The 26,609-nt window shown below is 41.8% G+C and overlaps 1 protein-coding gene across 1 annotated transcript in view; it reads left to right on the top strand.

The window, feature by feature from the left end:
- LOC130117607 (dysbindin-A-like) overlaps positions 1-26,609 on the top strand; it is a 63,845-nt gene that overhangs the window by 12,397 nt on the left and 24,839 nt on the right. Inside the window, exons 2-6 of the mRNA XM_056285724.1 lie at positions 2,686-2,739; positions 2,857-2,907; positions 3,024-3,084; positions 10,053-10,185; positions 19,588-19,720. Coding sequence (XP_056141699.1) covers positions 2,686-2,739; positions 2,857-2,907; positions 3,024-3,084; positions 10,053-10,185; positions 19,588-19,720 — 432 coding nt within the window. The remainder of the gene's footprint in view (positions 1-2,685; positions 2,740-2,856; positions 2,908-3,023; positions 3,085-10,052; positions 10,186-19,587; positions 19,721-26,609) is intronic.

Here is a 26,609-nt window from a genome sequence, read left to right as displayed (position 1 = left end):
CTCAAAGCTGATCAGTTGACCCTGCTAGATGAACTGGCCAAAGCTCTCCAGGCCTTTGAATGTGCCACTGTCTACTTGAGTGGTGAAAGCTATGTGACAGTCTCCGCCCTGCCTCCACTAGTCAGAGGGCTTTTGAAGTCCACCCACACTGCCTATAATACAGCTCCTGTGCAGGCCTTCCAGGCGGCTGCTTCAGAGGAGGCCACTGCACGCTGGTCAAGAGAGGTCACCATCACAGATGATGACCCAAGCAAACAGATCATTGCAGCTGCACTAGACCCACGATTTCGAAAACTGAAATTCCTGACACCAGAGGAGAGGTTTACTGTTCAGAATAAAGTACAAGCTCTGGCCCTACAGTCCAAGGATGGGAGTACTGTGAATAACCAGCACACCAGTGGGAATGAAGAAGCCACAGCAGCATCAGCTGACAAGGATGCCACAGACTCAGCTGAGGGAACTCCAAATAGGTCTGTTTCAGCTCTCGATTCACTGCTTGGATGTGACTCAACAGACAGTGACAGTGAGACCAATGATGAACAGGATGCACGCAACCAAGCGATCAGTAATGAAGTGCTGATGTACTTCGGAGAGCAGCCCCTCTCAAAGACAGAAAGTCCCCTGTCTTGGTGGAAATTGAATGAGGCAAAGTATCCAACCCTTGCATCACAAGCCAAATCGTTTTTGTGTATTCCAGCTACTTCTACTCCCTCTGAGTGTCTCTTCTCAGCAGCTGGGAACATCGCCTCAAAGAAGAGAGCCAGCCTCACTCCAGAGCACGTCGACATGCTCACGTTCCTGCACTGCAATTTAAAGCATTTATGAACTGCATGAGATCAGAGTAAGACACACATATACACACACACAGCTCCTCTCACTCACACACAGCAAACAAAAGACCTACAAGTCTGTCTGATCTGACTCATCCTCCCCTCCTGTTGGAGATGGTGGAGCCTAGTGAGTGGATCCACGTCCCCCTCCTGGACCAGGTTAACAGCCCCATCAGAACCGCGGTGCTGGGGCAGAGGCTGCTATTTTGAGTTACTTTTAAAACATTATTTGCACATTATCTTTACGTTTTGACTTGCACTTTAATTTGCATTGTTTAATTTATTTACTTTGTTTTTATTATGATTGATAATGCATTGACTTTCATTTGTATTATTTAATGTATTTATTTAGTTTTCATTATGATTGATGATGCATTTGATTAAACAAGTAGCTCCAAAACAAGTTCCAAATTCAAATGTTTCATGAGTCATTATTTTAATTCGCTATGGGATCGTGTTATGTTAAGACAGAGACACAGGGCGACATTCACAGGTGTGCAGACTTAAGCATGTGAGGTAAAACATGCACTGGAGCCCGGAAGAGGATCCGCGCCCTCAGGAAGCAGAGATGGAGGGTGTGAAAGAAATAATCGTTAGATTAGTCGACTAATCGAAAAAATAATCGACAGATTAGTCGACTACCAAAATAATCGTTAGTTGCAGGCCTAATTGTGGGACGATACTATTTGTTGAATGTTAGGCATGCAGCTGTAACTAATTTTGATGGCGTTCCTATTGAATAGCTTCATCAGTTGATGGTCCGGGTTAAAGCTTTACGGAAGCTATTCAATATTCACCAAATAAGGAAGATATTGAATCAACCTCTCTCTACTTCTGAACATGGCAATGCCACTTTGCTTTATCGGACACCAGGAGAAGAAAGAAAGAAAGCTGTACATAACAGAACCTTAAATAATACGCTGCACTGGATTTCAAAAGAGACGTATTGATTGTTACCTTATTGTATTATGCCCTCGTTAATAATTGCTAACTGAATTTAACTTGGATATGTTTTGCTTAGAAATAAACTTTGACCTAATTAGTTTTTGATCAATAGCTACTAAAAGTAAAGTTTACTTAGGTTTAAGTTATTCTAGACCAATGTCACATGTGTTTAGTCAGGATTACTTTGTATTTATTTAGTGCAAGTGTTTTAAAACATTTAGGAACAGTATTTTTATGTTAATTGAGCAATTAGACCAATTCAGGATCATCATGAATCTATCAGATGGGGACCATATTACAGAAATTCGGTTCTGAAGCAAAAGTAAATATTACACATAATACAGTTATGCAAAAATGGAACAGAGAAGGTCCACATATTAGGCCAATCTTATTCATGGAAATTATTCAAAGCCATTAACCTTTTGGGAGTCTGCATGTTTCATCTACACTTACTGCTGTTGATTACAGATGAAACTTCAATTTCAGTTGAAAATTCAAGGGCTGACATTTCTGTTTTGTGACTTCACAATAGTTTAATCTGATCTGATTCGTTTATGTAATTTGCAGAAAAGACCACTGTTGTCCAACGAACAACAGCAACACAGCAAAAATCACATTTTCCAATATGCTACTATCTGGGGATCAGCAATCAGACTTTATAAGATACTTTATAATTTTGTCTGCAAAAACATTTTAATGGTTCCCATTTCCTATTGACACGATATAAAATGTATTCAAAATGAATTACAAAACAGCAAAATAAAGTTAATGTTTAAAATGCATTTTTTAATACCATATGCAATGTGATTTTGTTTCTTGTTTTTGTTTTTTTGCCTGGCATCCCTAATTTTTCACCAGTATTCTTAATTTTTCTCTATCTTCTTTTTCTATTGTACATTCACTCTTCCAGCCTCAAGACATTAGGGGACAAGTCTAAAGATGTCAAAGTCAAGAGGAGACCCAGGTGAGCATAGAAAAATAATATGTGTGTATGTTTCTTTCACTTGTGTGTGCTTTTGATCAAATGTGTATTTTTTGGGGGGGGGAAGTGTAGATACGTAACTGATTCTGTTTTTGTCAGGTTTGAAGAAGGCCTACTTCAGTTCACTGCTGGTCTAGAGCTCCTCAGCAGGTTACTGTGCACACACATCTATAATCGATTTCAGTGTCATCAGTAATGTTTTACATATACAGAAGACTCATGTAAACTGGGAATGTGCTCATGGGTCTGTGTTTTTGCATATGTAGGTATGAGGAGAGTTGGGTTCTGCTCCACAAAGGAACTAAAGACTGTGCTCAGACTGCAGAGGTAAGTTCAAGACATTCTGGTTATATATTCTCTACTCAACTGACCATCTTTCATTGAGTTTTACTGTTATATTTAAATGGTGCTGTCACAAGGTTATGAATGTTAAATCATATAATTTTTGACTGGTGTGACTTTTGTTTAAAAAAAATTGCTTGTAGAAGTAGCTTCATCGTATTCTTGTAGGCCACACTGCACCTGCACCCTTCAATGGCAAATGCGCTGGCAGAGGAGGGTTCTCACTGTAGGAGGAAACCAGCTTTTTTGAATGGGTCCCATTTGTATAGAAATGCATGAATATTGAAATGCACTTTGTGTGTGTCTCTCTCTCTCTCTCTCTCTCTCTCTCTCTCTCTCTCTCTCTCTCTCTCTCTCTCTCTCTCTCTCTCTCTCTCTCTCTCTTAAGCAAGCATACACAGTATTTTGAGGAGTTTTATTAGCTTTATCTTTCTCACTGTTAACTTTACATATTTCTGCAAATGTGAACTGAGCAGGGCATAGTAATGATTTGCGTTCTCATGTAAGTCTGAAAAATATGGAAGAGTATGGAAAATAAGTTTTTTTTTTTTTTTTTTGCCAAGTCAGAAAAGGTATCAGAATTACCAGAAAAAAGGTGACAAATAGTTTGGAGAAATAAAAAAATGTTTCACTGGTTTGAATTTAAATCATTTATTTGAAAAGCTATATCAGTATTTTTGCAATTGATATTATGATTGGTTGGCCAGCACTGGACAGTCTTCTCAGATATCAAGAGTAGATTCATTGTAAAGCACTTAACTAAGTCGCAAAGAGCCGGAAATAGAACAATACTGAAGCATTAGTTAAAGAGCAACTAAACCATATACCACTTGGTTTTATACCATGTAACAGACCTGCAAACTTTTGGCAAAATTCTCCATTTTGAATAAAGGCTATACCATCTATATATATATATATATATATACATATACATATGTAGTTTTTAATTGGGGGGGGGTCTGCTTCCTGCCGGCAACTCTATTGGCATGCTGAACTGCTGTTATTGAAGAGTATATGCTGATCTTGATTTGGGTGTTCAATCAGCCAGCACTAACAACAGTAGTTTTGTCAGTGCTGGCTCATAAGTACACATAAATTAAACTGAGCCATCATTAATTTTATTAGCTGCATTTGTGACTATCCTGCTATACTTACATCACTTGGTTCCAAAATCAGCCAAGCACGTATTAGTGTTTTTTTTTTTTAACCTTTATATGATAGCAAACTTATGGACAGCAAACAGGCTACCACACTAAAAGTACAAATAAAATTTACAGGCTCCACAGCACAGAAAACCTTTTGTTCTTAACTACAGAATTTAGTCCCACTCTTAAGTAGTCTATTTTACAGAGGGAGGGAACAAGTAATTATTATCAATAGGGCCCAAAGAGGAGGCTGTAGAAAACATAAAGTGGTGGCAAAACTGTATCCAAATTTTAAGAGTGGAGAGGGCGACTGAGTAAGATGAATAGAAGAAGATACTTTGTCACTGTACATATTCACACAGTGAGATCCATTCTCTGCATTTAACCCATCCTCTATACTACTACGACTATTACTTTCGGCTGCTCCCGTTAGGGGTCGCCACAGCGGATCATCCATTTCCATCTCTTCCTGTCCTCTGCATCTTCCTCTGTGACACCAGTCACCTGCATGTCTTCTCTCACCACATCCATAAACCTTCTCTTTGGCCTTCCTCTTTTCCTCTTCCCTGGCAGCTCCATATTCAGCATCCTTCTCCCAATATACCCAGCATCTCTCCTCCACACATGTCCAAGCCATCTCAATCTTGCCTCACTTGCTTTGTCTCCAATCCGTCCAACCTGAGCTGTCCCTCTAATATACTCATTCCTAATCCTATCCTTCTTTGTCGCTCCCAATGAAAATCAAATCTGCCACCTCTGCCTCCTGTCTTTTCGTCAGTGCCACTGTCTCCAAACCATATAACATAGCTGGTCTCTCAACCATTTTGTAAACTTTCCCTTTAACTCTTGCTGGTACCCTTCTGTTACAAATCACTCCTAACACTCTTCTCCACCCACTCCACCCTGCCTACACTCTCTTCTCCACCTCTCTCTTCTGCACTCCCTGTTACTTTGTACAGTTGACCCCAAGTATTTAAACTCATACGCCTTCGTCACCTCTTCTCCTTGCATCCTCACTATTCCACTGTCCTCCCTCTCATTCACGCATATGTATTCTGTCTTGCTCCTACTGACTTTCATTCCTCTTCTCTCCAGTGCATACCTCTACCTCTCCAGGCTCTCCTCAACCTGCAACCTACTCTCGCTACAGATCATAATGTCATCCACAAACATCATAGTCCACAGAGACTCCTGCCTGATCTCGTCTGTCAACCTGTCCATCACCACTGCAAACAAGATAGAACTCAGAGCCTATCCTTGATGTAATCCCACCTCAAACTTGAACCCATCTGTCTTTCCAACCACACACCTCACCACTGTCACATTTCCCCCGTACATATCCTGCACCACTCCTACATACTTCTCTACAACTCCCGACTTCCTCATACAATACCACACGTCCTCTCTTGGCACCCTGTCATATGCTTTCTCTAAATCCACAAAAACACAATGTAACTCCTTCTGGCCTTCTCCATACTTCTCAGTAAACATTCTCAAAGCAAACATGGCATCTGTAGTGCTCTTTTGTGGCATGAAACCATACTGCTGTTCGCTGATCATCACCTCTTCTCTTAACCTAGCTTCTATTACTCTTTCCTATAGCTCCATGCTGTGGTTGATCAACTTAATACCTCTGTAGTTGCTACAGTTCTGCACATCGCCCTTGTTCTTGAAAATCGGTACCAGTATGCTTCTTCTCCACTCCTCAGGCATCCTCTCACTTGCTAAGATTGTGTTAAACAATCTAGTTAAAAACTCCACTGCCATCTCTCCTAAACATGTCCATGCCTCCACAGGTATGTCACCAGGACCAACTGCCTTTCCACTCTTCATCCTCTTCATAGCTGCCCTCACCTCCTCCTTGCTAATACACCGCACTTCCTGATTCACTATCCCCGCATCATCCAGCCTTTTGTCTCTCATTTTCTTCATTCATCAGCCCCTCAAAGCCTTTTCAACACGTGTCAGCACATTTCCATCTCTATCTTTGATCGCCCTTACCTGATGCACATCCATCCCAGCTTGGTCCCTCTATCTAGCCAATCAGTACAAGTCCTTTTCTCCTTCTTTAGTGTCTAACCCCTCATACATCTCACCATACGCCTTTGCTTTGCCACCTCTCTGTTTGCTTTACGCTGCATCTCCTTGTACTCCTGCCTACTTTCTTCATCTCCCTGAGTATCCCTTTCTTCTTTGTCAACCTCTTCCTCTGTATACTTTGCTGTACATCCTCGTTCCACCACCAGGTCTCCTTGTCTTTTTTCCTCTGTCCTGATGACACACCTAGCTGTCTCCCTCACTATTTCTGCAGTGGCTGCCCAGCCATCTGGTAACTCTTCACTATCACCCAGTGCCTGTTTTAACTCCTCCCTGAACTCCACACAACAGTCTTTCTTCTTCAACTTCCACCATTTGATCCTTGGCTCAGCCTTCACTCTCTTTCTCTTCTTGATCTTCAAAGTCATCCTACAGACCATCATCCAATGCTGCCTAGCTACATTCCCCCCTGTCACCATGTTGCACTCTCCAATCCCTTTCAGATCGCGCCTTCTGTATAGTTATTTATTTTGAGTATTTATTTGTAGTTTGCAATAGTTGAGTAGTTTGCAATAAATAGTAATAAGCAGAGTTAAAGTCTTTGTTTTGTTCTGTAATATATTTTGAAAATGGAAAATTTATTTAAATATGTAAATAGTTATTAATAATGATTTATGTTGACATAGATATTTATTTTGAGTGATTATTTGTTTGCAATAAATAGTTATTCATAAACCTTTGTTTGACTAGCTTATTAATGAACCCGCCCATCACATGCTGCACAACCCACCACAAGTAAATTCTCAACCTGTGGGAAACACTGCTGTTGTTCCCAAAACTTCAGTAATTTGAGTTAAACTACATTCTTTGCCACCCCAGTTAAAGTCTTAGGAGTTGTTTAAAAGTGATTTGGGGCGGGGGGGGGGGCATCCGGGTGGCGTGTCGGTTTATTCCGTTACCTTCCAACACGGGGATCACCGGTTTGATTCCCTGTGTTACCTCCAGCTTGGTCGGGCATCCCTACAGACACAATTGGCCATGTCTGTGGGTGAGAAGCCGGATGTGGGTATGTGTCCTGGTCGCTGCACTAGCGCCTCCTCTGGTCAGTCGGGGTGTCTGTTCGGGGGGGAGGGAGAACTGGGAGGAATAGCGTGATCCTCCCACGTGCTACATCCCCCTGGCAAAACTCCGTACTGTCAGGTGAAAAGAAGCGGCTGGCGACTCCACATGTATCGGAGGAGGCATATGGTAGTCTGCAGTCCTCCCCAGATCGACAGAGGAGGTGGAGCAGCGACCAGGACGGCTCGGAAGAGTGGGGTTATTGGCCAAGTACATTTGGAGAGAAAAGGGGAGTGGGTCGAATAATAAAAAAAAAAAAAGTGATTTGGGGTCCATCCATTATCCAGACCGCTTATCCTACTCAGGGTTGCAGGGATGCTGGAGACTATCCCAGCAGTTATTGGGCGGCAGACGGGGAGACACCCTGGACAGGCTGCCAGTCCATCCCAGGGCCGACACACATATTCACATAGGGTTGGGTATCGTTTGAAAATGTTCGATACCAATACCAAAACCACTCCCTCCAATTTGATACGATACCTAAACAATACTTTTTGATACTATATATTATGAAAACCTTATAGGATTATCAGCAAACTACTTTTCTATACAGCGAGCAACATAACTCATTGACACATTTTGTTATTTTGGTTCTGTACTCTAGCACTTTGGGATTGAAAGTGAGGTCAACAATGACAATGAGGTCAATGTGCAGACTGACATCTTTAATGTATGTGAGCCCATTTATATACATCATCATAACCGTCCTTACCTGTTTCATCATTGCTAGCAGTGGCACCAGAAAAAGACCCAGCAGCAGACGTCCCAGAGCTAACGTTAACATTGGCAGCAGCACGGACATTAACGTTATCAAACACGGAGCAGTTGTCCACTCCTAAATTTATCCCATGCGTGATCACATGTTTCATCACCCATCCATCCATCCATTATCTGAACCGCTTATCCTACTCATAGGGTCGCAGGGATGCTGGAGCCTGTTCCAGCAGTCATATTCAATGTATTCCCAGACTTCATTTGATGATCGCTTTGCAGCGGTTGCATTTTACTGTGTCAGGTTTGCTGTCTATTTTTACAAAGTGTAGCCACGCTTTGGAATGCATAGTAGCTCACTGAATTTTGCCTGCCAGTTTTCAACTCCAACGCAGTCACGAGACGCACACGCATACCAAATAGCTTCATGCTAATTTGTCAGTCAGTCGCCTGTGTACAACAGCGCTGGTAGTGATTGGCTGGCTGCGATAGCGTTCACGTCGTCTACCGTAAAGTATCGAAATTTGGCACTGTTTTTTTCCAAAGAGTTTGATACTCGGTAGGACCGAGATATTTTGGTCGATACCCAACCCTACATTCATAACTAGGGACAATTTAGTATGGGCAATTCACCTGACCTTCATGTCTTTGGACTGTGGGAGGAAACCGGAGCATCCAGAAGAAACCCACAAAGACACGGGGAGAAGATGCAAACTCCACACAGAGGACGACCCGGGATGACCCCCAATGTTAGACTACCCTGGGGCTTGAACCCAGGACCTTCTTGCTGTGATGCGACCGCGCTAACCACTATGCCACACTGATTTGGGGTCATTGCATATTATTACCTTCTTTATTTAGATAAATTATTAGAAAATGTTTGTTTCCATGAAAATACCATAACCTTATGTATCAAAATCATACCACCAAGCTACTATACCTACTCATCAGCCTGTAGCAGTCAATGCAGACATTTCCTCCAATGGCTACGATAGCCAGTTTTTGTGCTATGTGATGAGTAGCAGTGCCCTATGATGGACTGGCGGCCTGTCCAGGGCGTCTCCCCATCTGCCGCCCAATGACTGCTGGGCTAGGCTCCAGCGTCCCCGCGACCCTGAGAACAGGATAAGCGGTTTGGATAATGGATGGATGGATGATGGGTAGCAGTGTGCATTGTATATATACCGTCTTTAAATTTGACTTAACAGTAAGTTTCTGTTTAGTTTGGACAAGTGATCTCTTATCATGGTGCTTAAATGCTTGAAATGTTTTAATAGGGTGTGGCTAATCATTTTTCATTACATTTTCTGTAAAATATAATGTTTTGTGACAGTTCTCTCCCTCTCTACATTACCTCTTTGCTCCAATAACATGTTTTGCAATGCGGGCCTGTCTTTCTGGAGTGTGTGATTCAGCTTGTTCACAAAAGTTAGGATGGGAAGAGCTGTGTTGCAACCTAGAAAAATACTTTGCCATGAATATAAAGTAAAAAAGCAAAGAATAAACAATATGTTTTTGATTCCAATCAATTACGTGGCTATTCTTAAGCCTCCTTTTTATCTTTGGATTACCTAAACCTAATCTCATCAATTGTAACAAAATCCTTTTTAATTTGCTGCATTCATGTTTTATTTTTGTTGCCCACTGCTCCTTTACAATAGGATGGGTTAAATCCAGAAAACAAATGTCATTGTAACCTGTTCAATGACAAAATAAAGTGGCTTTTTCTTTTCCTCTTTACTTGAGACATATTCTCTAGCACTCATATACAGTCTAAAGGGTTGATACTGTCTGTGTTGTTGCAGCTTCTATTTACAACATAACATTCTTTCTTTGATCTTCTCCCTTATTTGACTCATTTCTCCCAATCCATCTTTTTGCTCTCCCTTTCTCTTTCCTAGTTACAAACCTCTTAATTTGAAATGTATATCTGTCTGCCAGGCAGTGGATGGTGAAATAGTGATGATGTCAGCTCATTGGGAAAGAAGGAAAACCGCCTTTACCCAATTAGAGAAACAACTCCAGACCTTACCTGGCTTCATCAATGAACTGGACACTATCACAGCAAGGTTAGGTAAGTGTTGGTGGAGGAGGGCATGGTAAAGGTAGGCCTGACAAAAATACAACTTTAACGCCAAACCTTGCTATATTTGCATATTTTCGCCGCTGTGTCCGCCATCGTAGCTTCCTCTTGGATGCGTGCTTATGATCTCGATTTGTCACCCAGTCGCTACATTTTTATAGAGTCCCACTGCCCAAAGGTTAACAACCAGAAATGTCCCATACACAGCAAAATAAGAAAAGTAAGAAAATACAGGCAGAGGACAGGGTCTCTGTAGATACAGACACCACCACACATGTCTTGTAGGTCATAAGTGATGATTGAGAGGGATTATTTTTTTCATGACTCTATACATTGATTTTTAGGAAAATCCTACTCATTCTACCTTTAATGGACAATGAACATAGACTTTGGCAAGCTCAAGAGATTCCTGCAGGTCCTTTTGCTGTTACCCTAGGGTTCTTTTTCCACCTCCGTCAGCATTGAATGCTGCTCTGTGGTCATCTTTGCCAGACTCTTAAAGAGAGCAGCAAGTTTTTACTCTAAACCTAGATTAAATGCAATTCTGTTGCACCAAAACCTTAAGCTCCAATTTTAAAATGTGATCCAGAATTAACTTTAAACCTACTCTTGAGGAGGTTTAGCTTTTAAAATGGCTGCCTTTTTGAGATTGATTGAGCAAAATAATCAACTTTCTCGAAGAAAGTTGAGACAGATGCAACCCAATTGAGTTTTATGATGCTGCTGAATACCCTCAAGATACTGGTTCAGCAAGGAAACTGTTATGGAGCAGAACAGCACAATTGGACCAACTTTCAAACATGGCAGTGAAAGAAATGCAGCTGTACCACCACTCCTCGTGGCCCCTAGACTTTATGCCACCGGATGTTTCCAGAGGGAGGATGAGGAACTGTTTGGCCTCCACAACTCCACTGTCTGCTGAATTGTCAACAGAGAGTTTTGGGCAAGAGCAAGTCTGAAGAACCAGCACATCCGGTTCTCTCCAGCAGGATTCTACACATGACCTGGATTTCCAGGGGTACTGCAAGATATTGATTGTACTCGCATCCCAATACTGAACCCAGGTGAAGTGAATGGGGAGCTCTTTCAAAACCGAAAAGGTTACTGCTCTATCAAAATGCAAGTGGTGTGTGATGACAAATCCCAAATAACCAAAATTGTAGCACATTGGCTAGTGTCAACACATGACAGTTGGATTTTGACAACAGTCAGCTCTGTGCCTAATATATGAAGGCTATCTTATATGGGATAATGTATCCATGCTGCTCATACCTTATGACTCCACTTTTGACGCCCCCCCCCCAAAAAAAAAACCAGCAGAGAGGAAGGTACAGTTCCTGTCAGATTATAGCAAGAGGATTGATAGAAAGGGTCTTTGGAGTATGGAAAAGAAGATTCCCTTGCATCAAAGATGGACTTTGCACAAAACTAGATAGCACCTTGACCGTCACTGTAGCAGTAGCACTTCTTTACAACTTTGGAAAGAGGCAGGGCCAACATGAGGTCAAAGGGTATGACCAGAAGTAGAACGCCACTGCAAACGGGAATGCTGTGAAGGGAACTTTGATAGAAAACCACTGATGGATTGGATGCAGACTCTCTGCTAAAAAGTATTAAAATGACACTTAGCCAATGCAACATTGATGTCAGTAACTGCATCAGCCAATGCTACGATGGAGCCACAGTGATATTGGGACGTAATAACAGGGTACAAGAGAAGTTGAGGAAAGAGGTGCCACAAGCTCTATATCTTCACTGCCACGCGCACCGGTTAAATTTGGTTCTGGTTGATTGTTTGAGTAACGTGCAACCTGCAGCCGAGTTTTTTGAGACAGTGCAACTATGGTACAATTTCTTTTCTGGCTCGGTGGTCCATGACATGTTCTTGAAAAAGCAGAAAGAACTGCAACCATCAGAACAGCATGTTGAGTTGAAAAAACTATCCGATACACGCTGGGCCTGTCAATACACTGCATTGTGCGCAATTTTAAAAAATCGCTCCCAGCCATCCAGGTTACTCTCCAGGACATCATAGGCCAGATAAACGCAAAAATAAAGACAGAGGCTAGGGCTGTGCAAGGGCTTATCGATGAACAGTTCGTTTTAAACCTCATTTTACTTGAGGATGTATTCAGGGTGAGCAAGCTTGCCTCGGAACAGTTACAGTCACCCAACCTGGATATCTCGTCTGCAAATGATCTGGTTCAGTCAGTCATCGCAACGTTTTTGGAACAACGGTCAGAAGAGTCATGGAACAACATACAAGAGCATGCTAAAGAGTTGTGTGTTAAGGCTGGCATAGCAGAGCAGAGACCACTACCACCAAGGAGAGAGGATCAGCAGCAATCCAGCCGTTTACGGGACTATGTGGTTGAGGCCCCAAATCTGATACACCGCACACATTCATTAGATGAACTGCGCACACAGCTCTTTTATCCGGTAATTGACAGGCTGGTCAATGAATTGAGAAGACGCTTCTCCACAGATGCGGGTCATCTGCTGACAGGGGTCTCAGCCCTCAACCCAAAACACAAATCTTTCTTAGATAAGCAGTGCATATTGCCATGGCACAGAACTATGGCATCACCCAAGATGATTTAAATGCACCAAGTTACACCAAGTCTGACGTCTACTCGAAAAGAAAACACAGCAAGGACACACCGTTAATACCACTCTGGAATTTTTGTCACTGATGGCACCATACAAGGACGCGTTTATGGACCTGTACAAACTCGCATGTATATCTTTGACACTTCCCGTTATATCTGCATCCTGTGAGCAAACTTTCTCCTGCCTCCGCCGCTTGAAGACATACTTGAGGAGCACCAGCGGGGATGCTCGTACCAGTAACCTTGGACTTTTGGCTGTGAATATTAGGAGAGCAAGAACCTTGGATGTCCACCAGATCGAGACATTTGCCCTCAGCCACAACAACCGACGCATTGTCCTTCTGTGAAATGTCGACTGGTAATTGACTGGTGTTTTTTTTTTCCCCATGGCAATGGGTTGAATATTGAGTTGTATATTGTAAAGGATTGTAACGGTGTGTTAACTATTGTCATATGGATAGACATTTAGTTGTTTTGGTATCATATGGCATTGATGGTTATATCCAATTGCTTAATAATTATGTGGATACTGTGTTTGAGTTCCCTGCAGTTTTGTGTTTTGACATAGAGGCCTCTGGCATTAGGTCTGCGCTTCGCATCATGCATGTCATGTTCTGATTATGCTATAAATCTAGCTGTTTATCTAAATCTGTGTGGAATGCCAAATTTGGCTTTTGTATTGAGTGAATGTCAGCCATTGGCATTATAGCAATTACAGTTCTGTGATAACTCGCAAACTTAATATTAAATTAGCGTGCCCACACCCGTTTTTGTGTTTTGTACCTATGCACTAGGCTAGCCTATAACTCGAGCTCCCCCAGTCAATGATCAAGCACCCCCGTAGCATCGGCAATCAGAGTTCTCTGGCGCCGCCACTGTTTGCCGTGTAGCTTTATTGATAGCTCATGATTGCTTATGGCATGAAACAGGCTTGTACTGTCCATTAAAGAATTACTTTTTAGGCTGCTCTGATGGCCGAGCGGAATAAACCGCTGTTCTTGCAATCCGCTTGTCGTGTGGCTGGGAGGTTCATATCCCAGACTCACCGTAACTGGTCACGGCCAGAGCGTCCATGGGGTAGGGGATTCATTAGGCCACCCTTACTCGTTCTCCAGCGACCCCTCTGGCCCATCCGGGTGCCTGCAGCCAAGCAACCGAAAGCATTCTCCCTACATTAGTCTGGTCAGTTAAGGGCAAATATGGGGTCAAGGCTGCAAAAAGTCATTCACATTTGAGCCAATGTTTTTCTGTTAATTTAGGGTCCAATAAAGAAAAACATGCAAGGAGCCCAAAATTTTAGGTGGGGGAAGTCTCTGAAATGGCCACGCCCACTTTTTAGGCCTGGAAATCAGTATCTCGGCTCCTGAATGTCGCAGAGAGCTGATCATGGGCTCAAAAGAAGCAGAAGCACCACATTTATATAAGCATTATAAACAAACATATACCCCAAAACCTTTACTTTTTCAGGTATTTACAAAAAACTAATTTTCACTGGTCACATACATGGCCACGCCCACTTTTTAGCCCTGGGACTATATCTCAGGCTCAGCTCTCGGAGGTTGCCCCGAGTTGATATTGGGCTCAAAAGATGTGGAAATAACTATTTATATTAGTGCTCTGAACAAATATACTGTATGCCCTAAAACCTTCACGTTTTGAGCTATTCATGAACATGTTCTTTTTTCCATTGAATTGATCAGCAGCATGCAATCAACTTTAGCCAAATCTGTGCAAGAAGGCTATACAGTTTGTTTGAGTAAAAGTGTTACATCTACTCATGGAGTGCTAGTATTCAAGTTGACTCTTTGTTATAAGAGGAGGAACCCAGTAACCACCAAAGAAACAAAGCAAACCATGTGAGGTCCAAAAAAATCTTTATTTTAACCTCACACATCCCATCAGACTGGATTCAAACACTTGCTGAGGCACTTGCAATAAATGATACATTTCATCCCTCTGCCAGCACAAGAACATGAGGTACACTTATTAGATCTGCAACTACACACCCCTGTTACTTGAGACAATGTATCTCTTGTGGAAACTGTGCTCCACTTGACGAAGAGTTCCTCTCCTTCGGTAGTCCAACCCCATTCAATGACAGGGGGACAAGGGAGTTGTAGCAGGCTGTTTCCCCACAGCCATCCTGCCTGGAATGTAGCTCTCAACAGATGCTGTAGAAGCGCATCCTGACTTGGGGGAAGGTCTCTCAGCTCATCATTAACTGAGTGCTTGAACAGCTGGAATCTGAGCTCATCTATACTGACACAGTTGTACAGTCCAGTCTTGTTGTACCAGCTCATTACCCAGGGCTCAATAACTTCCATGCTTTCCTTAACTGTCTCGATACTAGGGCAGCAACTTAGTCCTCTCAAAGCAGCAGTGAGTTCTGTGGACTTACTGTGGTTTATCCAGGCTTTGTATTGAGCAGTCTTTGAGTGGCCAAAGAAGGCGCTCACAGAATCACAGCCACTAAAAGAATGGAACACAGGCATGGCATCGGCCACATCTCCACCAAGCTTCTTGTGTGCTTCTGTGATTGAGTAGAATTGGCGTTTGCCAGGAACTGCAAAGTCAACTATAAGTTGCAAGTCATTACATACTGATAGGAACTGTGTAGTGAACCCTAGTAGGATGACTACCACATCGGAGTCGACTGTTCTAACTGTAACTGACTTGATCCCCTTGTTTAGCATGTGCATCACATGGCAAACGATGCGGTTGTCAGCCTCCTCAAGCATATCTATGCTGTCATAAAGCTGGATCTCGAAGCTTTCGCCGAAGTTTGCAAGCACCTTTCTGCCGTAGGTGATGCTGAACTCCTTGTCCCAGTTCCACGCTTGTGCCTGAGCAATCCTGGCGAACATTAGATTCAGGGCTACTTTGTTGTCTACATTAGACAGAAAAGCTTCAAAGAATTGCTTAGATTCTGGCATGGTGTCATTCTCACTGAAAGCCATCTGTGAACTACCTGCTGATCCCCGGTTCTTCCTAGTCGCAGTCTTGATACTCATATTCTGGTAGAGGTCAGCCACAATGTCAATACGATTGGCTTTCTTCTCATGACCGATCCTGGCAATGCTGTTCAACACTTTGATTACAAAGTCTTGGAATGTCATGCCTTTGGTGAGAGACTTTGCCATGATTCGTACTTGCACAGACAAATCTATCACAAGTCCTTCTGAGGATGTAGATTGAACTTGTACACCGATGTCCTTAAGAATTTGAGACTTTTGGCTATGATAAATATCTCCATCCTTTGTTGACAAGGCGTCGGGTAAACCTGAAATTGAAATGAATAGTTAAGCTAAGTGTAACTCTTGGGCTTACTGTCAAATCAATTAACTTGAATGTGAAATTGAATCAATGAATATCACTGTATTAAAAATCTGGTAAGACTTAAGTAACATCTAAAATATTTGAATAACTGACTTTACAATGGTGAAACAATTAGTTTCACCTGTGAATTCACCACCAAATAACTTCCTTGTCTCTTCTTCTCTTGATCTGCAGGCCTCCTTCAGCTTTGCAAAGGTTCCTTTGGGTGGCTTGATTGCAGGGCTAGCGAGTTGGACTTTTGCACATGAACTTGGGAGTCTCAGGGCATTTCGTGAGATGGTTGCATTGACATCCTTCTTACTTAATACAATTCGCTCCTGCACAAACTGGTCATGCTGAGTTTTGCCGACTGTAAAGACAAAACTGGAGTCTTTACTTATGACATCTGGGAAGGGAATGGATGAGTTCAACCTCATGAACTGAGCTTCATCGAACGGGTTGGTAAGGATACCCTGGTACACCTTGAGTGTGTGGCTTGAAAATGTTTCCTTGAAGGAATCCAGCATTTCTTTGTGCCCGTGTGATGGATCTTGACCTTCGACCTCATCTAGGTAGCGCTGGATTTCGGGTAGCGCAAGTTCGAGTTTCCTGAAGAACTCTTGATCTTCCCGATTGATGATATCGACATATCCAGTGTCAGACTTGATGACCTTTATGTTATGTTCCTGCTTTTGATCACATGCAATCTTTGAGAATGGGTTGTCTCTGGTGTTTACTGTGAAAGAGCCTGAAAGAAATTCCTTGAACAAGTATGGGTGTCTCCATTTGAGCTCTTTGAGATCCTGAAGAAACACTGATGCCCATCTGGCATAGTGTGTATGATCAAGTGCAAAGAAAAGAGGAATGAGCTGCTCAAGTGCACTGATCATCATGATGAAGTTTGCCTCTCGAAAGGATCTTATGAAGATAAGAACCTTCTTGATTGTGTCAACAACATTGTTCCAGTAGTGAAACATAACTCACTGATATGAAGGCCAGATGAGGCATGCATGTCATATTTTGGCAAATGTTTACAGTAAACTAGCTTTACTGAAACATGTGCACTTCTGCTTCCTTTCCTGTAGAATCAACCACTTGATAAACAAACAGCGCCAATTTGTAATTGTGGTCAGAGGCGGCATTACATCCCAAGTGATAAGAAGAACCACAGACAACTAAGATATTTTCTAAACTCATGATTCGTGTGTGTATTGTGCTTCATGCTTTATAACATAGGCAGCGAATGAGATTCATGTCAAATATAGCTTTTTACAACCTTCAGGAGCTGATACGTGAAACGTGACCAGTAAAAATTAGTTTTCTTAAAATATCTGAAAAAGTAAAGGTTTTGGGGTATATGTTTGTTCATAATGCTTATATAAATGTGGTGCTTCTGCTTCTTTTGAGCCCATGATCAGCTCTCTGCGACATTCAGGAGCCGAGATACTGATTTCCAGGCCTAAAAAGTGGGCGTGGCCATTTCAGAGACTTCCCCCACCTAAAATTTTGGGCTCCTTGCATTTTTTTCTTTATTGGACTCTAAATTAACAGAAAAACATAGGCTCAAATGTGAATGACTTTTTGCAGCCATTTTGCCTTAACTGACTAGACTACATCTCTTTTGTGGCCTGGAGGTAATGCATCCGTGAGAGGCTTCAGTGTGTAAAATAGCGAAAGCAGCTGACACAAGTTTGAAGGAAGCAGGTGTTACGACTATCTCCTTCCTGTGGAAACATGAGCCAGGGGAGTTATTCGACAAGAGTTCCGGCCATATGCCATTGGGTTAATCGGGTGGGATAAGGGGAAAAACTAGAAATTAAAAGAAAAAAGAATTACTCGAATCACTAGATTTTATTTATATAAATATATATATATGTGTGTGTGTGTGTGTGTGTGTGTGTGTATATATATGTATGTATATATATATATATATATATACACACACACACACACACAAGAAATTAACTACATTTACTATTTACTTTGTGGGAAAACGTACTCATTTTATGATTAAAAAGGTGGTAGCAAATATTAAACCCTCACTATTGGTAAGCATCCTAGTTTTTTTCAGTAACAGAACTTCCTTCTGAAGGTTTAATAGGTACTTCTTTTTGTAACTGTATTTTCTGGCTCCATTTCAATCTTCTCCTTCTGTAGAACCAAAATATATTGGTCACTTGCGCTTCCTTCTGTTCACATGGGGATGATGATGATGATGATAAATAAGACTTGCTGACTTGCTTGTTCTCCAACTCCATTGGCTGCACTGTTATAAGAGTAACCTCTCTTAAAACATAAAAGGGAATTCATATAATATGACAGACAGATAGACAGACAGACAGATGGCAGACCAAGGTATTACTAATTGATTAGGGCCAGTTAGCCACTGATCAGCATTAGTTACCTGCTTCTCCGGGTGTGTTGGAAGCAGGTTGGTCCAGCACACCCATAGTCATTGTAAAGATTTTTTATAGGCTCCATCTGCTGGGAGTTGAGGATCCTAACCCTCTCGCCAGCGGATCATCTTTCTGTGCTGGAGGCCCTCTTCTTTTGATGAACAATTCCCGCCTCACACTTGTTGCATGCCTGCATCCTTTCTTTGCCCTTGTTTTCATGTTTTTCCAACAAGCTTTAAGTTGAGCAACATCTTTCTTTCATTCCAGTCTGCTGCCAGACAGTCTCTTTTTTTTCCTTACTGTGCTGTTGTCTGTTTGGCAATGTTGCTCAATTAATTCAGCCAACATTTTTTTCACAAAGGAGAAATTAGAGCTTCTCTGCCGAGCCATCATGAGAAGGCTAACTAACTTTTTAGCTAGCTAGCAAATAATGTAAAAAAATTTCAAGGAATACAGAGCAGCCAAAAATTAACGGTTTCCCCCCTCTTTAATACTTACTAGGTCTTAACAGCATGCAAATTTATTTATTTTTATATAGCCTTATTTATTTATTTGTGTGTTTGTTTGCTTGTTTGTTTGTTTATTTGTTCATTTTATTTTATGTAAGCAAGCATCTCCATATTGATTAAACACTTTAATTTTAGTTTACATCAATAAATTTGGATTTACTAAACAGGTAAGTTTTTAATGTGCAACAAAGCTTTGCTTAATTTTACATCTGGATTCATTCATTTTAATCCTAGTCATGCTTAACTCTGATTAGAACTAATCTTAGATTAAATTAATCTTTGGTGCAACCCAGTCTAAAACACTTTTTTTTTTTTAATTTGTCACCCATCTGTGTATAAATATACACACACACTGTCTATCCTTTTGTGAAATACTTCTTCAAGACTTCATTATCAAAGGATCGTTGGTACTTAGTTTGTTTGTGTTTGCTTGTGTTTGCTTGTGTAAAGTTGAGAGAGAGGTTCTGAGGAGATGAAAAGCAATCTAGTATATCTATGCGATGCAATGGACCAATGTGACCGAGTGATCAATTTGTGCGCTTCTGTGTGTGTTTGTAACTACAGCCCATTTGGAAGGAGACTTTGAGGAGATGGAGAGCAGGCTGGTGTACCTTGAGACTCTGTGCTGCCTTTGTGAGCAGCAGAGATTCAAACAACATTATATCAACGATCTTGAGAAGTACAAGAAGAATAAGAGGTATAGGATATCCATCTCTGTTATTATTAAGTTTTCTGTCCTGTAGACACATCTGACTCATGAACAAATCAAATTGTTTGAACTGGTAATTTTCAATGATTCAGTTGAACCAATTTACGCCCAACTGAATTGAAAATTTTAGTATCTACGCAATACCCAGTGTTTACTTCGTGTTGCATATTGAAGAGTTCTAACACAGTTCTGTTAACAATTTTCCTCAATTCAACCTCAAATTCAAAGAATACCAGAAACTTTTTAAAAAAAATCTTTTTATTGCATTTTTGCACAGGTTCATAAGACAAAACAGAACTACATATAAACGTGCCTGTGAGTTTTAGCCCATGAAAACCGAACCCACCAACCAATAACCTGCCGTCATCCCACCCAACTGCCCCCTAAATAGGAGAAACAAAACAAGCAGATGAAAAACAAGAAAAAAAAATGTGTGTAGCTTATGTGTGTGTGTGTTGTGTGTGTGTGTGTGTGTGTATATATATATATATATATATAGTGTTTTGGTTTTTTTCGGGAACCGTCAGTGGTGTTGATAAGTGTTCAACAAATGAGGAGTGGAATATCAAAATAGATGCACGAAACAAGCTTGTACTGCTATGTATTAAAAGTTTTTTTCCCTAATCTATCTTGAGATATATATATATATAGATATATATCTATATAGATATATATAGATAGATAGATAATCATAATATCTTAATATTCTGCTGATCATTGTTTTGAGCACTTTTATCGACACCATTGATGGATTCCAGAAAAAACACTATAGTATCTATCTATCTATCTATCTATCTATCTATCTATCTATCTATCTATCTATCTATCTATCTATCTATCTATCTATCTATCTATCTATCTATCTATATCACTCATCAGCTGCTAATGACATTAGCAGCTGATACGTGCGCGATGCATGAAACAGGCCTGTGCTGCTATGTATTAAATTTTTTTCCTGCATCTGTATTGATATTCCACTCCTCTGGTCGTTCGGGGTGCCTGTTCAGGGGGGAGGAGGAACTGGGGGGAATAGTGTGATCCTCCTATGCACTACATCCCCCTGGTGAAACTCCTTACTGTCAGGAGAAAAGAAGCGGCTGGCAACTCCACATGTATCGGAGGAGGCATGTGGTAGTCTGCAGTGCTCCCCGGATTAGCAGAGGGGGTGGAGCAGAGACCGGCACAGCTCAGAAGAGTGGGGCAATTGGCCGGATAAAATTGGGGAGAAAAAAGGGGGGGGGGGAATCCACAAAAAAACAAAAACTGGAGCATGAGTTGAGGGACCATGCAAACCAAAATTCTTTCTGAACTGGGCCCAGATTTTTACTGACTGTGTAACTACTGAATTTGTACTGAAGGTAATGGGTAGTGGCAATTGGGAGCAAATAACTGCGCAATGAAAAGGGGGCAGTTAATTGTTCCATACAGGCCCAAATCGGAGATTCATCATCTGGATTATGTAACCAATATAGAATTTTCTGAGAATTACAAGCCCAGTAGTATTGTGTGATGTTAGGGAGTGCAAGACCCCCATTATTTTTTGGGAGCTGTAATACAGCCTTCCTAATACAGGTGGGCCCGTTACTCCAAATGAAAGAAGAAATAAGTTTATCCAGGTCAGCAAAAAACTTTTTCTTAAGGAAAACTGGAATGTTCTGGAAGAGATACAAGAACTTCGGTAAGATTACCATCTTCAGGAATCAGGAATTAGGAATACTTTATTTGTCATTTCATTTGTCATTTCATTTCATGTACTTGACATGTATCTTGACCATACCTATGCGACCTGCTAGGGATAGGGGCAAACTAGCCCAACTCTTCATATCTGCTCCACATTTCTTTAGTAGGGGGGCAAGATTTTAGGCGAAGATTTCTTTTAAGCATTTAGTAATAAAAATCCCAAGGAATTTAAACCCAACATCTGCCCTTCTGAAAGGGAAGGATGAGTGTGGGAGTTCCTCACTTACAGAATTAACTGGTAATAACTCACTTTTATTGAGATTCAGTTTATATCCTGAGAGTTTACCAAATTGATCCAGGATGTGCAACATGGCCGGGAGGGAAGACATCGGATTAGAGACGTAGAGCAGTAGATCATCTGCATATAGCGACAATTTGTGGGTCAAGCCTAGCCAGGAAATACTTTCAAACTCCTTCTCCTCATGGAGCCAGATGGCTAAAGGCTCGATTGCAGTGGTCAAGAGCAGCGCTTAAAGCGGGCAGCTTGTCCAGTGCCACGATGCAGGGGAAAGGGGAAGAATGCATATTGTTTGACTGCGCTTAAGCCATAGGGGCAGTATAAAGTAGCCTAATCCATGAAATAAAATTAGCACTGAAACCAAAGTTATCCAAAACGTAAAAAAGGTATCTCCATTCCATCCTATCAAAGGCCTTCTCAGCATCCAGGGATACCACAACCTCTGGCATGTGTGAGGTGGTTGTGTTGAGTATATTGAGAAGTCTTCTGGTGTTGTGAAAAGATTGTCTTCCTGTCATAAATCCTGTTCTATCTGTTGAAATTATTTGGGGAACTGCTTGCTGAAGTCATAGGGACAAAATCTTTGCCTGAATTTTGTAGTTGATATTTAAAAGGGAGATAGGTCTGTAGCTACTGCAGAGTAGAGGATCTTTGTCTTTTTTAATCAAAAGGGTGTTTGAGGCCTCCAATAGCATAGGTGACAGGTGGCTGTTTTCCAGTGCTTCATAATACATCTTTTGTAAGACTGGTGCCAAAGGAGTGATAAATGTCTTAAAAATGTCAGTGAAGAACCCATCAGGGCTGGGAGATTTGCCAGATTTTAATGTTGATTGCCTCATGTATTTCATTTATAGATATCGGGTTGCCCATTGTTCTAACTAAGTTGTCATTAACTTTTGGAAATTTCCTCCAGTCAAGAGGCCGGTCCCCCTCCTCAGAAATCGGGGGGAGGTCAGAGTTGTATAGCTCAGAATAGAATGCAGCAAACATGTCATCGATTTTACCTTGATGTGAGAAAATCTCCCCTGCAGGAGTTTTAATTCTTAGGATTAATCTTGAGGCCGCGGCAGCTCTGGTTTGAAGGGCGAAGATTTTCCCTGCCTTGTCACCCATTTCAAAGAAGCGCTGTTTAGATTTAACTAGTTGAAGTTCTGCTTCATGTGTAGTTATGAGGTCAAGTTCGGCATGGAGCTGTAAGCGTTCTTATATAGTTCAGGGTTGGGGGAAATAGCATATTGGCTATCCAGGCGGTGAAGATCCTGAAGTATCTCCACCGACCTGGTCTTATCAGCTTTCTTCATTTTCAAGATATATGAAATGGATTGGGCCCGTTTAAAGGCTTTGAAGCCTTCCCAGAGAGTTCCCCTTATGACATCGATTGTGTCATTGGTCTCAAAAAAGAGCACTATTTGTAATTTTTAAAAACTGTCTGAAAGAGTCATCGGCCCGTAAAGTGTAAGTGAAACACTGTTGCTTAAGGGAAGGGGTGGGAGGGCTGAGACTAATGTCAATAGAAACGGGCATGATCTGAAATGGCAATGCTATGATATTCAATGGCGGTTTTTTGAAATTAATCTGCTGTCTCCTAGAAATAAATCTATTTGAGGGGAATTTGGCTCTCCGTGGGTCAGACAGCCCTAAACATTTGACATACGTGTCTAGTATCTTTGCTGAATTAGCTAGGATGTAAGGTTTGTCTGACAATCTGTCGAGACTGGCATTCAGGACCAAATTGAAACACCCCCCTGTGATCATATGCTGGCTGTCAATATGAGGAAGAAGAGTGAAAAACCTTGGAATGAATTGACCATCATCCCAGTTGGGCCCGTACACGCTTGCTAGTACAAGAGGGATGTCCCTTAGTCTCCCAGAGAGAATAACATAGTGTCCGTTAGGATAAGAAGACATTTGTTGGTTCGAATGAGGTGTTTTTATGAACCAGAATGGCAGCGCCTCTAGCTCTCCCATTGAAATTTGAATGGTACTGTTGGCCTACCCAAGACTTTTTAATTCGCAATATATCACCAGTTCAAAGGTGTGTTTCCCAGAGAAAGAAAATGTCTCCCCTGAGATGTTGAAGATGAGCCACAAGTCTGCTTATTTTTTGTGGGATTATTGGCTCCCTTGACATTCCATGTGATGAAGCAGATGTTACTGTTGTTTATTGTCTTGGCCATTTTTGCAAATGGGATGCATGATGCAGGCTATCTGACACCTGGACGGCCGAACAGGGAAGAAAGAAGGGGAAAAGAAGAGAGGGAGGGAGAAACATAAGAAGGAAGAGAGAAAAAAACCCTAAAAACATCCAAAATCCACATTGTACTGCTACACCCAATGTGACTCTTGTCCTATATTAGGTTTTACAGCCAGCTAAACTCTCCCTTGCATCATATCCTCCAAGGAACAGACCAGGGTTGTATATGGACGGGATTTAATAACAAGGAAGTGTGAAACTGAAAATAAACATACAGAAAAGTGTACATCAGTATACAATACAAAATGGCTTACTCAATCTAGAGTTACAGTTAGGATAACTAATCCTCTATTTTTCAGGAAACAAAGGTAAGTATAAAACTAACATTTTCTTTGCAGGAATAAAATATAAGTTGTAACTAATCAGGTATAGCATTGAACACTGTATTTGCACTAGCATCAAAAGTATAGCCTGAATGCCATCATTAAAATGTGCTGTCATACATGTTACCAAAATTATACAAACTGTAGCAAATATGTAAAAAATACTTCAAAATAAAGATTTCAGCAATGATGGATAATAGCTTTACTTACAGATATAGCCACTCAAAGGGGTAGAAACTAGGTGATGGCTAATGATGGAGCATGAATATTGCTGTGTTGTCACACCATTTTCTTGTCACAGGAAAAGGAAGTAGCTGAAACTGCGGTACTTATCTATGCCACTAGAAGTCAAAAGACTCAAGATAATGGAACTATGCCCCTAGTGGCAGGGAGGCTCTAAAAATAAAGGAAATAGTTCCATTACACTCCCCGTCTGGCATTATTTAAAATGCCACAATAAACATTTACATAATCTAATCTTCTGGAGACAAGAGAAGAATACACTCTGAGATGGGTCTGGAGAAAGTCTTAGTAGTCTTGTGACGGGTAAGCTTGACCTCCACTTTCCTAACTACTCCATCTTTGCTGAGGTCATTGTCCTGATACCAGAGAAAGCGAAGAAAATCTCTGTGATCTTCCTGAACAACAAAACACTGGAATATCTGGTCTATGTCTGCTGTGACAGTAACAGGTTCCTTTCGGAAGCGGAGAAGCACACCCAAAAGGGTGTTGTTAAGGTCTAGTCCCGAAAGCAGCACGTCATTGAGAGACACTCCATTAAACTGTGCACTCGAGTCAAACACCACATGAATAGGCTTCTGTGGGTGGTAGACACCGAAAGTGGGAAGATACCATCACTCTTTATCTTTGTCACAAGGTGGTGCCAGCACTGCGTGATTGTTATCGAGCATTTTCTGCATGGACTCGACAAGGTGTGCTCTCATGTCTTCCTTCTTGTCCAGCTGGCGTCGAAGAGACAAAAGCCGCTTGTAGGCATAGGGTCTGTTGTCTGGGAGTAGACGCCTGGGGCTGCGAAACGGAAGTGGGGCGACCCAGCTGTTAGTTTAATCTTTGAAGACTCCTTCCATCTTCTTCAGAAAGAGCATGTCTTCGACAGATGGCGCAAGCTGGTTGTTGGTATCAGTGCAGCGAAAGACTGTCTCTCCTAAACTCTCTTCAGTGGGTCTTGAGTATGGGCTTGAAGCTTGAAGTTGATGGGGAGTGGCTTTCGAGTAAGCCAGACTGAAATTCTCCTTCACATTGATGCGGCTGTCACAGGGAGTGAGAAGGCTTGGGCGTCCATTATCTAATACATGCGTTTTTAGACCACTCACTTTACTTGGCTTGTGAGCACTGCCGAGGCACACATCGCCTATGATAACCCAGCCCAGATCGAGCTTCTGTGCGTATGGGTCATTGTCTCTGCCACTTAGCTGCTTTCTCACCTTGTGAGCTCTCAGAAGGTTCCGTCCAATGAGCAGGAGCATGTCTGCATCTAGGTCGAGGGGCAGTATCTCAGCAGCTATTGACCTCAGAAGGCGGTGGTGTAGTGCAGCTTTAGGAGTGGGTATTTCTTCCCTGTTGTTAGGGATAGCATTACACTCAATGAGCGTAGGGAGAGGAAAACTCGTTTCCCCATCTACTGACTCTATTGTGTAGCCGCAAGCTCTTCTACCTGATGTTTCTACTACGGCAGCGCAGGTCTTCAGGGTGTATGCTTCAACTGTGCTTTGAATGTCAAACATGTCAAAAAACTCAGTTTTGCAAGGGACAGATTACTTTGGTTGTCCACAATTGCGTACATCTTCTTGCTGTTTTATCACTGACCTTCAGGGAAGACATGCACAAGGCAAATCTTTGAGCAGGATTTTCCTGTGAATCCATTTCCACATACCTTTGTGCACGTTGCTGTAACATCCAGCTTTGATGAGCTTGCTTCCTCCCCGCCATGCTCTTTAGGGGAAGACAGGGGGTCGGTTGTCTGCAGTGCTAGGCCAGGGTGAAGAGCTGCCAAGTGCCTGTCACTCTCACACTCCACACACCTGATGGTGACATTACAGTCCTTTGCCTGGTGACTGGTGAATGCAAGGCAACGGTAGCAGATGTTGTTGTCTTTGATGAACGTCTTTCTGTCTTCAAGCAGCATCGTCCTGAAACATCTACTTCTTTTCAGTGGGTGCGACTTGTGATGTATAGGACAGTGTCTGTTTAGATCTTCAACTACCCTTTCTACTTTTGTGGTTACCTCTGCTGACACGTCTGTCTTGTGCACCGTAACTGATGGCTGTCTGTTGTAATTACCCAGGGGCTTTTCTTTCTTGA

Source organism: Lampris incognitus, chromosome 9 (assembly GCF_029633865.1).
Source record: "Lampris incognitus isolate fLamInc1 chromosome 9, fLamInc1.hap2, whole genome shotgun sequence".
NCBI lineage: Eukaryota > Metazoa > Chordata > Actinopteri > Lampriformes > Lampridae > Lampris > Lampris incognitus.
This window is presented reverse-complemented; position numbering and strand designations above follow the sequence as displayed.